We start from the raw sequence: 17583 nt of genomic DNA, 5'->3' as shown, positions 1-17583 counted from the left end.
CGGGAATGGCCCAAATTGGTCTTGACTCTTTTTGATAGCCAGATTGGTTTTGGGATTAAAAGCCCATTGCAGGATGTTTCTTGTGACTATATATATATATATATATACATATCTAATATTTCGTAATATACAAAAATGTATAGATAATAAGAGTCCAAGCTGACTCTCTAAAATATTGTAACTATTGATTTATGTTTTCAATTTTATAGTTCAAACGATTTCAATGCACAAATGTTTACCCACAATTTATTCATAATTACAGGAAGGATTAATAAGCCTGCAAATATAGTTCAAATGATCTCAATGATCCATCCCTTTTTATCCTCAATTCTACCTGTTTTGATTCCGTGAAGAATGGTGTACAAATTGTTACAAACAGATTCGCCACTGATTCTGAATTCGAATCTGAATCATATCCAAAAAGAATTCAAAGTTCAATAAGATGTAAAGAATGAATTTAGGTTATGCAAGTATAGAAGTGATTAATAGAGACTATATAAACCTTTTTCCTTGGCATGTTATACTGCCTACTGGAGCAAGGCCTACTGCAGTTCCTGTACAGAAAACTTCATCTGCCTCAACCAAATCGTCCACCGGAATAGCTCGCTCCTCCACCTGCTTCCCTCTCCAAAATTTTCATAACATAAATTTAAAAGAAAAATACTAAAAAAATTACTCATTTAAAATTTGTATACACAGTAGAATTTTAAAGTACAAGAAAATAACCTGATAACCATAATCACAAGCAATCTCTACAACACTTTTTCGAGTAACACCTTCAAGAATTGTTCCGACTGTGACAGGAGTCGAGATAATTTTATCCTGTAAAAATTAAAGATTATTTATAAATTTTCGGTAATATAAGTACAATTTTCTTATCAACCAACAACACCAACACCAACCTTCACAACGAAAATATTAGAAGAAGAAACTTCCTCTAGGTTTTTCTTATTCACGGCGTCTAGGTACAAGACATCCGAAAATCCTTGCTTTCTCGCCATCATTTGTGCCTTTAAAACCTATAGTCAAACATAATAATTTTTTACATGTAATATTTAATTTTTTTTTATTTTTAAATAATAAATTAGATCTTTCGTATCTATATTTATTTCATTCTTTCAAATATAATTTTATTATTTATTATAATATTAAATTACACGAATTAAATATTAACGAGAATAATTAACTTACTGGAGCGTAATTACCGATTGTCTTCACCCCTCCACATCCACCAGGAACCGCACGAGAAAATTCTCGCTCAACATATAAGTTCAAAGGCGCCGTGCCTTCCTGTAGACAAGAGTTAATGAACATATAGGTGTGTGCATATATAATATATAAACGCCAGTTTTGCTGAGAATCAAATTTGGAATGGGTGAAGAATAAAAAGCAAAAACACTTGCCTTGAAATAATTGCCAACAGGGGAAGCATATATGAGGAATCTATATTCAGGTGCCGGTGCCAAACCCAGTACAGGACCACTTCCTATAAGTAGAGGCCTAATATATAAAGACCCTTTTCCCGGAGGAGGAACCTGCTCAAAATACTTCTCTCAGTTTTACTACTTTTTCTCTGTATACATATACTAAAAGAGTATGCACTAAAAAATCTCATTTTTTATGAATTTAAAATTTAAACCAAATCACATTTTATAAAATTAAAATTTGAACCATACCCAATGTTTGTTAGCATATGTAATTTGTTTCACGGCGGTAATAAACTGATCTTCAGAAGGGCAAGGCATGCACATTCTTTCTGCACCAATCTTCATTCGAATGGCATTTTGATCGGGACGAAAGAGAATAATGCCTCCGTCTTCTTTCCTATATGCCTTAGTACCTTCATAAATTCCCTAAAGAAGAATTTATTACACAAATTTCATCGGACAGACCCAGAATTTTGAAGGGTATGTTTGGGATGAACATAATTTAATTTTACCTGTCCATAATTTAAGACTCCAGCTGAAGGGCTCAACTCAATATTCCCAAAGGGAATTACTAGTCCTTCTCTAAAATTCTCCCCTTTGGAACATTTCATACTATACATATAATCTGCCGGTGTTATCCCAAATCCAAGATTATCCCAATCCACGTTAGCATACTCATGTTCACTACAAATTACAGTGAAACGTATTTTTTAACATTCTATACCAACAAGTAGAAAAAAAGTCAAAAAGGTTAACTTATAGAACATGGAAAATGAACCACTTTGTTTTTACCTGGAACTAGATGGCTTAAGCTGTTCCTGTAGAGAAGCACCAGCCATAGATGGATATCTACGTTGGCCTCCAACCTGGAAACACGCAGAATATGAACTCCAAAAAGCTTAACCCGGTAAAAGAATATTTACTGAAGATCAAACACGTGCGAATAAATTTTCACGCAAACTTTAAATTTCAACATAAATGATGTCAGTTTCTCTGCAACTTTTCGTATTCATTCTCAAATTTAAAGCATACCCTTCATCAACACCATGCCAAAAATCATCCCTTATATACACAGTGTTTGTGAATATATATATATATATGTACATACAGCAATTATGTAGAAATGGGTAGTAAAGAAGACTATCAAAATCTGAAAACGGTAAAGGAATATGATCAAATACAACCTTGAGATCAGAAAAAGAACCAGAACGCAGAGATTGGAGCAAGCTGCGTAAGCATGAACTCCTCTGAATCATCTCTAAAACCCAGCTGGAAGTTGGAGAAGAGAGTCTGCAAAAACAGAGTGGCCGAGGAAGAAGGAGATAATTGAAAAGGAAGGGAGAAAGGAAGAGAAAGCGCCCAAGATGTTTACAAGTTTATCGGGATTTAGAAGAAGAAATCAACACGTAACTATTCCTTGAAGTTAAATAAAAAAAAAAAAAAAAAGTACATGTATTAATTAAATTATGCAAAAGAATAAATGGTAATTAAATTAAATTGAATCACATGATTGTCTTTGTTAGGAAGTTGCAGCTAACTAAGTCGAGTATTTTAATTAATTTTGTTTTTATGTTTTACGGGAGATACAGATGATTCGGTTGGCTAAAAATTCCACGTCAGATAAGCATGGCTAAAAAGAGTTGTTTATCCTTCATTCGGGCAGCTGTCTTATCCAAATTCAAGCTTCCATTTTTATGTTGGTCTTTATCCTCACAAAAACCTAACTTTTTTTTGTTTTTAATTTTTTAAATTTTTAATTGTTGATTATAATTTATATGATATTACGTGAGTTATATAAATTAATTTTAGACTCCCAACATTTTTTCCATTTAAAACGTGATAAAAAAAATTGAAATGGGTAAAAAGAATGGAATTTACCTTTATTTAGTTTAAGTGTATTTTTGTTTTGTTTCAATTTTATCTAATTTAGGTTGTAATTTTTTTTTTACTTGTATAAAAATTGAATTAGGGTCAAGATAATTAAAACGTAAAAGTAATCTCCAAATTCCAATGTAGCAACAAATTAACTGGTCGGATGTCAATTACTTTAATTACAAAATCTCGGACAAAATATCATAAATGTTACAATTTAGAGCGACCAAACTATGGAAAATTATAATAGTTTTAAAAGCATGAATAAAACTTGTTAACAAAAAAAAAAAATTGGAAGTATTAATTTTGGATCAACAATCTAATTAAAAATTATTTTTAATTATTTTTAAAAAATTTAACTTTTGTTGTGTTGGATTATTTTGTATATATACTTCTTAGATATTGTCGTGAATAAATACTTGTCTTTAAGAATTGAAAACTAGGAAAAATTTAAAAGTTAATCCACTCCAAAATATGATTATTTTGTTTTAATTACAAAATTATAGAAAAAAGATTTGAGATTAAGGACCAATAATATTAAAAATATATTTTTTTTCTAACTATATGTACTATAGAGTGCCTTATAGTTATTCTAAAATTATTTAAATATTAAACATTTAAAGAGAAGAAAATAATCTCATAAACAAGATTGGTTCATTTTAAAATATTGTTTAAAAATTATAAAAAAAAAACAAATAAATTAAACCCATTATATCCATAGAATTTCTCGACTGATATTTTTTTTTATTTGATCATTTCTCAATGATATGCCAAAAATGAAATAAATAATTTGATTCATTATTGTTGGATTATTAATTATTAATTATTAATTACAAAAAATGGGAACGATACAATAAAAACTAAATCATATTTATATGCGTATTTATTTATGTATAAGTATGAAAAGAAACATGCGGTGGCAAGAATGATAAAGAAAGGAAAAACTTTAGAGAAAAATAAATAAATATGGAAGAAAACTTAGCTTAACATATGTGTGTATCCTAATTCGAGTAATTAATACTTAAATTTGATGTTATCTATTTATCTTACACATATCTTTTTTGGGTGCACGTGATTTTAATATTATTATTATTATTGTTCTAATTATGTGTCAAAACTTTGTTTCATAAGTTATTGAATAATTTGTTCTAGTAAAAGCCTATCCAATGATGATCAGCCAAAATACAAAATTACACCTTGTATTATTAAAACATGTTCAAATAAGCCCCTGGAATGTTAGGAGACATCTAACGCCGTCAATTCATGCACACGTGGAAGCTGATGATGCCGTTGTACTCATTCCTTCATGCCTACTACATATATGGATGAATACTAAATTTGAACTAATGCTGGGATTAATTTGAAATTTGAAGATTCATGAATGTTTAAATTAGTTGCAAGAATTTATTCAATGTATTCGTTATTTTAAGATGTATATGTATATGATAGCTTATGAATTTAATTCAATGTCATGGTATGCACCTATTTATATCCTTTGTAATTGAATATGCGGATCAAGCAAGAAATATACATTCTTCCTCCTAAACGCCTCATCTAACAAAAAGAACGTTACAACGATCTTCCTCCTCTTAATTATTTATGTAAAAATATAAAACTTAATAAAAATATTGAATTAATAAGATAATAACAGAAATAATTAAGAGTTTAGAGTTTATATTTATTACACAATAAATTAGGATACCAATAGAATTACGAGATTGTCTCTTTTAGAAAATTTAAAATAACAAAAATAAAGACATAACTAAAATCATATAGGGTCAACTTCCGTTGGGCAACTTTGATGGGATGTGAAAGAACTTTTAGTCACAACGTTCTTTTTGTTCAGGATCCGAATTTTGATCTTCTTTATCTAAAATGGTCAAACAAGATGGATTAGTTATACTACCCCAATAAGAATGTCAACACTTATCACCGATACGGAAAACCAAATGTTAGTAAAAATTATAAAATAACCAATGAAGCCATTTTTCTTTTTAAGTAAATTCATTTTATGTGAAAACGTAGGTTTTATACTCATTCTCTTGAGTTTTCAAATTCAACTTGTAAAAACAATAATCAATATAACAATTTCGCATATATTCCAAAATACAATAATCCTCAACCCTATCTTTTTTATCTATTTACCGGTACATCTGGGGGTCCATAGGGATTCTCCCTACGCGTGGATCCAATATTTAATTTACTAATTAGCCGACCATCTTCAAACCCCATCCGGTAACGGGTACCAAAACGTAAAACCGCCTCAATACTCTATTCAGTATGAGGATGAACAACTTCCCAACTCTTTTTGGTATGAGACTTCTCAACCTCGTCTGACTAAGATAATGTCCATGGTAGGGTTTGCTATATGTGCTGGTCTGTACACCATTTCCCATGATGTTGAGTAAGCCTTTTATCTACATATTCACGTCATCAACCAACCACCAATTACACATCAACATTTCATATTTACATATCTATGGAACGATATTTAAATAGATAGTATAAATTGATACGATAACAATTTAAAAAAACGTGATTATGTCATTTATTTTAAATCAATCAATAAATGAGAATAACGGTTAAACAATCAATAACGAGATAACAAATAAATCTATAAATTAAAGTGTAAGCGGTAAGCAAACAAATAAATTCTAGCAATAGATAGACAATATAAGTAAAATAAATAATTCGTATTAACTGATTACCGGCTCCATAGGTGACCTGTATTTAATTAATTAGGGATTTCTAATATTCACAAATTACACCGTTATTATTTATTAAACTTTAATTAACCGCAATGGAAAAAAAAGGTGATGGATTCTTACCCTAAATCAGTGTTCGAAATACTGTCTTTTCATTGCACTTTTTGGTAGTTCTAGAGTTTCTTGGGTTTTTTTTCTGCATAAATAAAAAACACATTTCATTTATTCCAAAATACCCCAAAAAGGTAAAAAATAAGCATTTTTAAATTTTTCAGCTGGTTTAGAGTTCCGGCACGCCGCTGCCGCCGTGCTCTGGCAGCGTCTCCTCTCGGCTTGGCCGATTTTGGCCAATCTTGACCGATTTTGCACGAAAACCTACAAGAAATGGGGTTAGGTGGCCTCTGTTGACTGGAAAAGGAAAAAAAACTGAAACTTTACCGATTGAGAATTTTTTGGTGCGTGAAGTAGTTTGTTGACATATAAGATTGAATGTAGCGCCCGGAAAGGGGCCGAAAAAGAAAAAAAAAAGAAGCCACGTCGGCAGCCACGTCAGCAGGCCCGGTCAGCTGTTCCGGCCAACCGGGACCTGCCACGTGGCAAGACCACGTCGTTCCGGAACGGGCCACGTTGGCGATCCGCGTAGGCGCGATCGGACGGCCCAGATCAAACGTGCGATCGGACGGCCCAGATGAAATCGCACGGACGGCCCAGATTAAAACAAAATGGACGGCTGAGATCAAAAGGCAAAGGGTTATAAATAGAACCCCCACACCAGACCACAAACCCTAGCCGCCTGCCGCTCGCCGGAGAAGACGAACCAGAAGCCGGACGCCGCCACCCGCCGCCGCACCGGGGAAATTTTCGACCGCCGATCGAGGTAAATTTCGTACCCCCGACTCGTTTTTCCACGCTGATTCCTTCTGTGGCTAAATCGGAGCCGAAATCCCGGCCAAACGGCCGGAATACACGGCCGAAGCCCAGCGGCGCCGCCGCGCCCCTTCTCAGTTTTTGCCTCCGATGAGGCCCTTCCCGGCCTCCGTTTGATGCAATTTTTATATCACCGTGATCACCATTCTTTTCTCTACAGGTTGACCGGAGCCGAATCACCAAAACACGAACCTCGCTGGAGAGCCGCCGCACCTGAGAGCGCCGCCGCCGGTAAGCTCCGTTTTTCTGTGATTTTTTGGCCCCCCGAGGGCCCTAGGGTTGTTTTCTCGCAGGGACCGATGCGAGTGTGGCCGAATTCAGCCAGAAACGCCCGAAAACAGCCAGCCCGAGGCGAATCGCCGCCGCCAGCGGCGGTGCCGTCGCCGGAGCACGGCGGAGTTGCCGTGCCGGAGTTGCGATATTGGCCGAAAGGGGCCCTGGGCCTAATTTGGGATTTTTTTGGAACACGTGTAGGTACTAGTAGTGCGTTTCAGTTCCCCGAGAAAAATTCAGGGAAAATTAGGGACAGCCTGTAGGCGCACTGTGAAGCCGTGTTCGGATCCCGAAACGTGTAAGGACCCCTCACCTTATTTCCTATCACGGTTTTAAAGTTCAATAAATGATAAAACGGTATTTCATGAATCAACGAATGTGTGAAATTGCTTAAGGTCGCTAATGAAGCCCAAGTCTAGTGTATTTGTCGGTTAACTGTTATTTGGCATGTTTTACAGTTTTAAATGCAGCATGAGGTTCGATGTTTTCATTTTATAGTTTCGTATGCATATTTTACTGTTTTATTGATTATGGATTAAATGACCGGGATATTGATGCTGTATGTTGTCTGTTTAGCATAAATTACTGTGTGCTTGCTTGTATGTGGATTAATGATGCTGACTGAGGAAAAAGAGAATGAAAAATTATGTAAATGGGTAATGGTATAATGTGGTCAGCCTGACTAGATATCCTGGGAGATGGTGGACGGACCGGGTCCGTAGGGAACCCTACCGGGATTGTGGTCTCCCATACCGGACGGGGTATGGAGATCTTATGTGTTTTGGCGCCCATACCGGACGGGGTATGGGGATGGCCCGTTTAACCCTCATACTGGACGGGGTAATGAGGTCTATGTTTTGGCGCCCATACCGGACGGGGTATGGGGACGACCCGTTTCACCCTCATACTGGACGGGGTAATGAGGTCTATGGTTTGGCGCCCATACCGGACGGGGTATGGGGATGGCCCTGGAATGGATTTCAAGTGTTAAGGATTAACGGGTAGCGGGACCCCTATGGATCCCCATGGATACTAGTGGGCTGGTGAATCAGGAAAATATGTTGTGTAACGATTGAATTACGAAAAGTTTGATAGGTATTATGTTATACAGTTCATATATATGTTTTCATGATGATGATGATGTTATTGCTTTCGTATATTGTTTTATGAATTTCACCGAGGTAAGTGAATGGTAAAAGTTTTATTATTAATAAAAGGATTTGTTGTAAATTATGCTCCATTGGTCTTTTTGTGTTTTCTACCCACCTTTACCTCCGTGACGGTGAGATATCGTGATGTCTTTACTGGGCTAGTGTAGCTCATTCCTTATTTAATCATTTCAGATCAAGAGGACATCGTTCCCGAGCCGGTTCCGCAGGAGGACGACGAAGGGGACGCCTAAAGACTCCCTAGTCACATTCGTAGTTTTTTACTTTCAAGTTTCTCCTTTAGGTAGTTTAATCTTTTATATTTTGTGAGCACGTTTTTGGTTTTAGTGTAAGGGATGTTATTCAAATTTTGACTTCGCTTCCGCATTTGATATTTATAATATAATTTCCATTTTAAATTTCCGGGGCTGCTACAGTTGGTATCAGAGCCAGGTTTTCTCGGACCCATCCCTCACACAATAGTGCCTTAGAGAAATACTCACCGATATATCGTTACTCAGTCATTCCTTGTGAATGCAGGTACACGGGAATGAGGAGAGGAAGGCCCCACTAAACCGAGCAGCCCCAGATAATTCACTTCGGGAGGATTTAGATAGAATATTCGAGATGGTGGAGGCTCTCGCAGTTGCCCAGCGAAGGCAAGAGGAGAGAAGGGAGTTACCGGGACCTCCTCCGCTGGTGCAGGTTGAGCCCCCGCTACAGCAGGCTGATCCCGAGCCACCCTGGTAGGAGCCTGTTCCTCCACGGTACCACCCGACACCACAGCCGCGGTACGATCCGGTACCACAGCCACAGTACCAACAGGTGCCGCCCCAGCACATTCCAGTGCCGCCACCACATCAGCAGGCGCCACCACAGGGTCCCCCAGTTCACCCTCAACCGGCCCCAGTTCCTCTACCTCAGGACCCCGCTCCCTCCTTGATCGACCTCGGCTTCATAGAGAGGTACAGGAGACTGAACCCTTCTACTTTTTCAGGGGGATCCTCTTTCGAAGAGGCCCAATACTGGCTGGCAGAGACTGAGAGAGCCTTTGAGACATTGGGAGTAATTCCTGAGCAGAGGGCTGCCATTGCCTCCTACATGCTGGTAGGGGAAGCAGTACGCTGGTGGGAGCTCAAGCGGGCCACCCTGCCTGTACCAGTTACTTGGGAGCAGTTCCTAGCGGCCTTCCATGCGGAGTATCTCCCTAAACACATCCAACATTTAAAGGAAATGGAATTTGCTCAATTGGTCCAGGGAAACATGACAGTGTCGGAGTATGCCTGCAAGTTCCTGGAGCTGGGCCGACATGCCCCGGAGACATTGTTGGATGAGGGCCGAAAGGCCAGGAAATTCCAGTGGGGTCTCCGCCCGGCGATCAGACAACACTTATTGGTGATGGAGCTCGAGACATATTCGGCAGTCCTGGCAAAGGCACAGATCATAGAAAGGAGCTTCGACACCCGACCTCAACTAGCGGGAAGTTCCCGACCCTCAGCCCCACTCCGCAGGCCAGCGCCTACCATGACTGTCCAACCCAGTAAGAGGCCCAGACCTGTCGTCCAGGCCCCTCCTCAGGCTATGGGGGCAGCACGTGGGAAGATCTGCCAGTACTGCGGCAGGGATCATGGGGACCGACCCTGCTACCGCCTCAACAACACCTGTCGCATATGCGGCAGTGCCCAGCACTATGCGAGGGAGTGCCCTAGGAACCAGAATCAAGGGAGGCCTCCAATCCAGGGCAGAGTTTACAACCTTACCCAGAAGGATGCCGACGCAGACCCGGACGTGGTACACGGTAAACCCAAGAAAGAAGTTTGTATCCAAGAGATTCCAGTGGTCCGAGACTTTCCAGATGTATTTTTAGATGAACTGCCCGGTCTACCAGGGGACAGAGAGGTCGAGTTCACCATAGACTTACAGCCAGGAACCCAGCCCATCTCGGTAGCTCCTTACCGAATGAGCCGCATCGAGATGGAAGAGCTAAGGAAACAAATCACTGAGCTACAAAACAGTGGCTTCATTAGACACAGCATTTCCCTATGGGGTGCTGGGGTTACTTTTGCAAAGAAAAAGGATGGAACGTTGAGACTATGCATTGATTATAGAAGGATAAACAAGGTAACAATTAAGAACAAGTACCCTCTTCCCCGGATTGATGACCTTTTCGATCAGTTGCAGGGTGCACAAGTCTTTTCCAAAATAGATTTACGATCAGGCTACCATTAGGTAAAAGTGAGAGCCGAAGACATCCCCAAGACGGCATTCCGAACCAGGTACAGACACTATGAGTTCCTGGTTATGCCGTTTGGGCTAACCAACGCCCCGGCCATCTTTATGGATCTAATGAACAGAATCTTCAGAGAATTCTTGGATCAATTTGTCATCGTGTTCATCGATGATATCTTAGTCTACTCAAAAAGTAGGGAAGAACATGCTCATCATCTTGCCCAAGTCCTGCAGGTACTCAGGGAAAAGAAGTTGTATGCGAAGTTGAGCAAGTGTGGATTTTGGCTCGAACAAACCACCTTCCTAGGACATGTTATATCGAAGGAAAGGTTGTCGGTGAACCCCGAAAAGGTTGAAGCGGTACTTGGTTGGGAAAGGCTGACAACAGTTAAGGAAATTCGCAGTTTCCTAGGGATGGCAGGTTATTACCGCCGGTTTGTCGAAGGGTTCTCTAGTCTAGCAGCTCCTCTGACCCGACTCACAAAGAAGAATGCAAGGTTTGAATGGAATGAGAACTGTGAGAGGAGTTTTTCAGAGTTGAAGAAGCGACTGACTACTGCACCAGTGCTGGCTCTACCGAGTGGATCAGGAGGGTACACAGTTTATAGTGATGCCTCCTATCTGGGCCTGGGTTGTGTCCTAATACAGCAAGGAAATGTTATAGCATATGGGTCTAGACAGCTAAAGAATCATGAGAAGAACTATCCTACCCATGACTTGGAGCTTGCCGCAATCATACACGCCTTGAAAACCTGACGCCATTATTTGTATGGAGAGACCTTTCAGATCTACACCGATCATAAAAGTTTGAAGCATATCTTCACTCAGAAGGATCTCAACATGCGTCAGAGAATGTGGATGGAACTCCTCAAGGACTATGATTGTGACATCCTATACCATCCAGGTAAGGGCAACGTGGTGGCCGATGCCCTCAGCAGGAAAAGTGCAGGCACCCTAGCCCATCTGATGGTTTCAGAATGTTGGTCCATTGGGGCTACACAGCAGGTTCGCCTGCGAGACCTGAAGAGAGTCACATGTTTGGGCCACCTAGCAGTCCAACCCGAGTTGATCCAAAGAATAAAGGAAGACCAGTCAGTCGACCCCGCCCTAGTAACCCGCAAGAAGAATGCAGAACAGGGAGTGAGCTCAGAATTTCAGATCTCTGCCGATGGATTGATTCGTTTCAAGGACAGAGTGTGTGTCCCAGACGATAGTGAGTTAAGAAGAGACATCATGACAAAGTCCCATAGTTCAAGGTTCGCCATGCATCCAGGAAGTACGAAAATGTACCAAACTATGCGACCTCGGTTCTGGTGGAATGGGATGAAGAGAGATATAACCGACTTTGTATCTAAGTGCTTGGTATGTCAGCAGGTCAAAGCAGAACATCAACGCCCGGGCGGGTTACTTCAGCCTTTACCGATTCCAGAGTGGAAGTGGGAACATATCACCATGGACTTCGTATCGGGACTACCCAAGGCACGATCGGGACATGATGCTATATGGGTAATTGTTGACCGACTCACTAAGTCTTCCCACTTCCTGGCCATCAGAATGACTGATCCTTTGGACAAGTTGGCAAGAATGTATATCCGGGAGGTAGTCAGACTGCATGGAGTTCCGGTAACAGTGGTATCCGACAGGGATCCCAGATTCACTTCTCGGTTTTGGAATAGTTTCCAGCAAGCTATGGGAACAAAGCTGTCTCTTAGTACTGCTTTCCACCCCCAAACCGATGGACAATCAGAGAGGACAATTCGTATGCTGGAGGATATGCTCCGAGCTTGTGTCCTTGACTCCGGGGGCCATTGGGACGACCACCTACCCCTGATAGAGTTTGCTTACAACAACAATTACCAAGCAAGCATCGGCATGGCCCCATACGAGGCGCTATACGGGCGTCCGTGCAGGTCACCGATCTGTTGGGAAGAAGTGGGCGATAGAAGATTGTTTGGCCCGGATTTGGTAGAAGAAACCACGTCCAAGATAGTTAAGATCAAGAAGAACATCCAGACAGCTCAGAGTAGGCAGAAGAGTTATGCTGATACCCGGAGGAGAGACCTGGCCTTTGAGAAAGGCGACCGGGTGTTTCTTAAAGTCACCCCCTTCAAGGGGATTAGTAGGTTCGGTAGGAGGGGAAAATTAAACCTTAGATATATTGGACCCTTTGAAATCTTAGACAAGATTGGTACCACGGCCTACAGACTTGCACTGCCTCCTGAGCTCTCCCGGGTTCATAATGTGTTTCACGTATCTATGCTACGTAAGTACAATCCGGACCCTTCTCATGTCTTGGCTCATCAACCGCTTCCACTCCAAGAGGACTTGTCTTATGAAGAAGTACCGGTCGGTATCACAGACCGAGAGAGCAGAATACTCCGCAACCGGGAAATATCATTTGTAAAAGTCGTGTGGCAGAACCACACGCCCAGGGAGGCCACCTGGGAACTGGAATCAGAATTTAGGGCCCAATATCCCCATCTGTTTGATCAAGAGTAATGAGGCAAATTTGGGGACCAAATTTCTTTAAGGGGGGGAGAGTTGTAGCGCCCGGAAAGGGGCCGAAAAAGAAAAAAAAAAAAAGAAGCCACGTCGGCAGCCACGTCAACAGGCCCGGTCAGCAGTTCCGGCCAATCGGGACCTGCCACGTGGTAAGACCACGTCATTCCAGAACGGGCCACGTTGGCGATCCACGTAGGCGCGATCAGACGGCTCAGATCAAGCGTGCGATCGGACGGCTCAGATGAAATCGCACGGACGGCCCAGATTCAATCAAAAAAGGACGGCCCAGATTAAAACAAAATGGACGGCTGAGATCAAAAGGCAAAGGGTTATAAATAGAACCCCCACACCAGACCACAAACCCTAGCTGCCTGCCGCTCGCCGGAGAAGACGAACCAGAAGCTGGATGCCGCCACCCACCGCTGCACCGGGGAAATTTCCGACCGCCGATCGAGGTAAATTTCGTATCCCCGACTCGTTTTTCCACGCTGATTCCTCCTGTGGCCAAATCGGAGTCGAAATCCCTGCCAAACGGCCGGAATACACGGCTGAAGCCCAGCGGCGCCGCCGCGCCCCTTCTCGATTTTTGCCTCCGATGAGGCCCTTCCCGGCCTCCGTTTGATGCAATTTTTATATCACCGTGATCACCATTCTTTTCTCTACAGGTTGACCGGAGCCGAATCACCAAAACACGAACCTCGCCGGAGAGCCGCCGCACCCGAGAGCGCCGCCGCCAGTAAGCTCCGTTTTTTTGTGATTTTTTGGCCCCCCGATGGCCCTAGGGTTGTTTTCTCGAAGGGACTGATGCGAGTGTGGCCGAATTCGGCAAGAAACGGCCTAAAACAGCCAGCCCGAGGCGAATCGCCGCCGCCAGTGGCGGTGCCGTCGCCGGAGCACGGCGGAACTGCCGTGCCGGAGTTGCGATATTGGCTGAAAGGGGCCCTGGGCCTAATTTGGGATTTTTTTGGAACATGTGCAGGTACCAGTAGTGCGTTTCAGTTCCCCGAGAAAAATTCAGGAAAAATTAGGGACAGCCTGTAGGCGCACTGTGAAGCCGTGTTCGGACCCCGAAACGTGTAAGGACCCCTCACCTTATTTCCTATCACGGTTTTAAAGTTCAATAAATGATAAAACGGTATTTCATGAATCAACGAATGTGTGAAATTGCTTAAGGTCGCTAATGGAGCCCAAGTCTAGTGTATTTGTCGGTTAACTGTTATTTGGCCTGTTTTACAGTTTTAAATGCAGCATGAGGTTCGATGTTTTCATTTTATAGTTTCGTATGCATATTTTACTGTTTTATTGATTATAGATTAAATAACCGGGATATTGATGCTGTATGTTGTCTGTTTAACATAAATTACTGTTTGCTTGCTTGTATGTGGATTAATGATGCTGACTGAGGAAAAAGAGAATGAAAAATTATGTAAATGGGTAATGGTATAATGTGGTCAGCCTGACTAGATATCCTGGGAGATGGTGGACGGACCGGGTCCGTAGGGAACCCTACCGGGATTGTGGTCTCCCATACCGGACGGGGTATGGAGATCTTATGTGTTTTGGCGCCCATACCGGACGGGGTATGAGGATGGCCCGTTTCACCCTCATACCGGACGGGGTAATGAGGTCTATGTTTTGGCGCCCATACCGGACGGGGTATGGGGACGGCCCGTTTCACCCTCATACCGGACGGGGTAATGAGGTCTATGGTTTGGCGCCCATACCGGACGGGGTATGGGGACGGCCCTGGAATGGATTTCAAGTGTTAAGGATTAACGGGTAGCGGGACCCCTATGGATCCCCATGGATACTAGTGGGCTGGTGAATCAGGAAAATATGTTGTGTAACGATTGAATTACGAAAAGTTTGATAGGTATTATGTTATACAATTCATATATATGTTTTCATGATGATGATGATGTTATTGCTTTCGTATATTATTTTATGAATTTCACCGAGGTAAGTGAATGGTAAAGGTTTTATTATTAATAAAAGGATTTGTTGTAAATTATGCTCCATTGGTCTTTTTGTGTTTTCTACCCACCTTTACCTCCGTGACGGTGAGATATCGTGATGTCTTTACTGGGCTAGTGTAGCTCATTCCTTATTTAATCATTTCAGATCAAGAGGACATCATTCCCGAGCCGGTTCCGCAGGAGGACGACGAAGGGGACGCCTAAAGACTCCCTAGTCACATTCGTAGTTTTTTACTTTCAAGTTTCTCCTTTAGGTAGTTTAATCTTTTATATTTTGTGAGCACGTTTTTGGTTTTAGTGTAAGGGATGTTATTCAAATTTTGACTTCGCTTCCGCATTTGATATTTATAATATAATTTCCATTTTAAATTTCCGGGGCTGCTACATTGAAATTGATATTTTTATTCCTAAGTAGATTATTGGATTTAATTTGGTTTTGTGTAATTATGTAGATGATGAAGTCTTCGGAGACAAGATTCATGGATTCTAAAATGAAGGATATAGCAAATGAAAATGATTTTGCTCAAGTAACTCATTTAACTTAATTATAAAATATGTAGGTATTAGTATGTACATATAAAAATAGTCACATCAACTTAATTTTTTGGCACTTGTAGATGATGGGCGAGACAACAAGGAAGGAAAAGGGAAAGAGAAAGAGGATGGAAGAAGAGATTGATGTCGTTGTAATTAAACTAACTTTTCTGCACTATACATTTATAAATTTTATGGGTGAAATAATGTCGTCTCTTGTTTCTATATATGATGGTAAAGTTTGATAAATAGTTGAGTTGTTATATGATTGTGCTGCAAGTAATATAATTTTTATTCAAAAAGAAAAAAAGAATGTTGTTCTTGATGAGGCAAAAGGAAATATGGACAAACTTTAAAAAATGTTGTTCTTGATGAAGCAAAAGGAAATATGGATAAACTTTAAAGAATGTTGTTCTTGATGAAGCAAAACGAAATATGGACAAACATAATTCAAAGTACAAGGCAAGAGGTGTATCCAAGGAGTACTATCATAAAATGAAACAGAAGATGCCGGAGTCTAATAAGAAGAGTTATTTAGAAGAGTTGTTCATGATGATGATACAAGAATCAAATAAAGGCATTGTGATCAATGACAAAAGCAACAAGAGAAATAATAATGAAAAGTAGCAAAAGGTATACTTTGCTGGTCTTTGTGAAAAAACAAGAAGGATCTCCAATCCTTCTATCAATCTACACCTAGAACCATCTGTAAGTCTCCCTTAACCAACAAATGGGTACAAATACATAAAAGGGTAAGGGAGTTACGAGCGAAGGTGCAAGAAGAGAGAATCAAGAGAAAGCACGCAAAGTAGTTGAGGTAGAACAATTAGTTGCAGAAGGAGAAAATATTGCATATGAGGCTGTGGCAGCAGTCGCCATTTTGTTTAGAAGGCCTGATGAAGAAATTGTCAATCCTTCTAACCCAGTCAAAGAAAATACAAAATATTAAGGAAATAAATGAAAAATAAATAAAACTGGCATCCTACTCGCAACCCTCTTGTGGATCGGGCTTTGGATCCTGTTTCTCTTGATCGGAAATGATTAATAAAGGAATGAGCTAAACTAACCTAGTAAGAATATTATGCTACTCATTGACACAAAAATAAAGATTGGTAGAAAAATCAAAACAACTAATGAAACTCTTAATTAATCCAATTCATTTATCGTAACAAAATCGTTTACCGTCTGCGTACTGTAGCGAGATTCACAAAAATAACCTGTAGAGTTAATAACATAACACATATCATGATTTTATATGCAATCAGTTGGAATAATAATTTCTCTTTTATCAGTCTATTGGTATCCATGAGAGTTCATAAGGATGTCTTCAGAATGCGTGAACTCTTTCCTTTAAAATTTTCAATTAACGGACCGTCCCCATATCCCGTACAGTATGAACGTCAAATTACAAAACCTCAATACCCCATCCGGTATGGGGATGAAGCGAGTCGTCCTCATACCCTGTCCGGTATGAGCGCTAAATTACCAAACCTCGATACCCTGTCCAGTATGAGGTAACGTTCACAGTAGAGTTCCCTATGTACCCAGTCTGTCCACCATCTCCCAAGATATCCAGTAAGGCTGTTGTTTCGTCCATTCACTTCATCACACAATTTCTTATTTTCCTTTAATCTCCAGTTTTCCAATTCAACTGTAATCACATAAAACAAACATAGCATGCATCAGGAAATATAATCACATCTCGGTTTTCTAATTTTACAGTAGTCATATAAGGCAGCAATACATGCATTCAAAATAATAAAATCGATCAGTCAGATATTGTCATTCATTCAAACAATAAAATAAATCAACAGAAATCAACAGAGAATAATTTTCGGTTGTATCTCTATTAGTAACCCATAATTAATTATAGATATTTTTATAAATTGCAAAAAATACTGTATTATTGTTAATTAGACTTCAATTCCATAACAGAGAATAAGATGAGGGATTCTTACTCAAATTGATGCCCGAAAAGCTAAACTTGTTG

General features: G+C 40.4%; 1 protein-coding gene across 2 annotated transcripts; it reads right to left on the bottom strand.

Moving 5' to 3' along the window:
- Window positions 1-138: 138 nt before the first annotated feature.
- Window positions 139-2829, bottom strand: LOC110807854 (branched-chain-amino-acid aminotransferase 2, chloroplastic-like). 2 transcript variants are annotated; one of them, XM_088221344.1, is made up of 10 exons: window positions 2612-2829; window positions 2220-2293; window positions 1940-2111; window positions 1677-1853; window positions 1400-1535; window positions 1192-1286; window positions 903-1019; window positions 727-822; window positions 503-618; window positions 139-405 (listed from the first exon to the last, which is right to left on the bottom strand). In XM_088221344.1, the coding sequence occupies exons 1-10, from the start codon at window positions 2681-2683 to the stop codon at window positions 291-293; spliced, it is 1170 nt and encodes a 389-aa protein (XP_088077470.1). In that variant the 5' UTR covers window positions 2684-2829; the 3' UTR covers window positions 139-290. The 2 variants fall into 2 exon arrangements, with proteins under 2 accessions (XP_088077470.1, XP_088077471.1); XM_088221345.1 differs by having other exon boundaries at window positions 503-615; window positions 2612-2827.
- Window positions 2830-17583: the final 14754 nt, after the last annotated feature.

Source organism: Carica papaya, chromosome 1, assembly GCF_054855325.1.
Source record: "Carica papaya isolate Zhongbai chromosome 1, ASM5485532v1, whole genome shotgun sequence".
Classification (NCBI taxonomy): Eukaryota; Viridiplantae; Streptophyta; class Magnoliopsida; order Brassicales; family Caricaceae; genus Carica; species Carica papaya.
Note: the sequence above shows the minus strand (reverse complement) of the source record. Positions and strands in the feature narration are given on the sequence as shown.

Coding starts and splice junctions, on each gene's coding strand:
- LOC110807854 (XM_088221344.1), bottom strand. CDS start 2,683: ATGATTCAGAGGAGTTCATGCTTACGCAGCTTGCTCCAATCTCTGCGT. Junction 1,854..1,939: donor GAGTCTTAAATTATGGACAG/GTAAAATTAAAT, acceptor ATTCTTCTTTAG/GGAATTTATGAAGGTACTAA. Junction 823..902: donor CTAATATTTTCGTTGTGAAG/GTTGGTGTTGGT, acceptor TAATTTTTACAG/GATAAAATTATCTCGACTCC.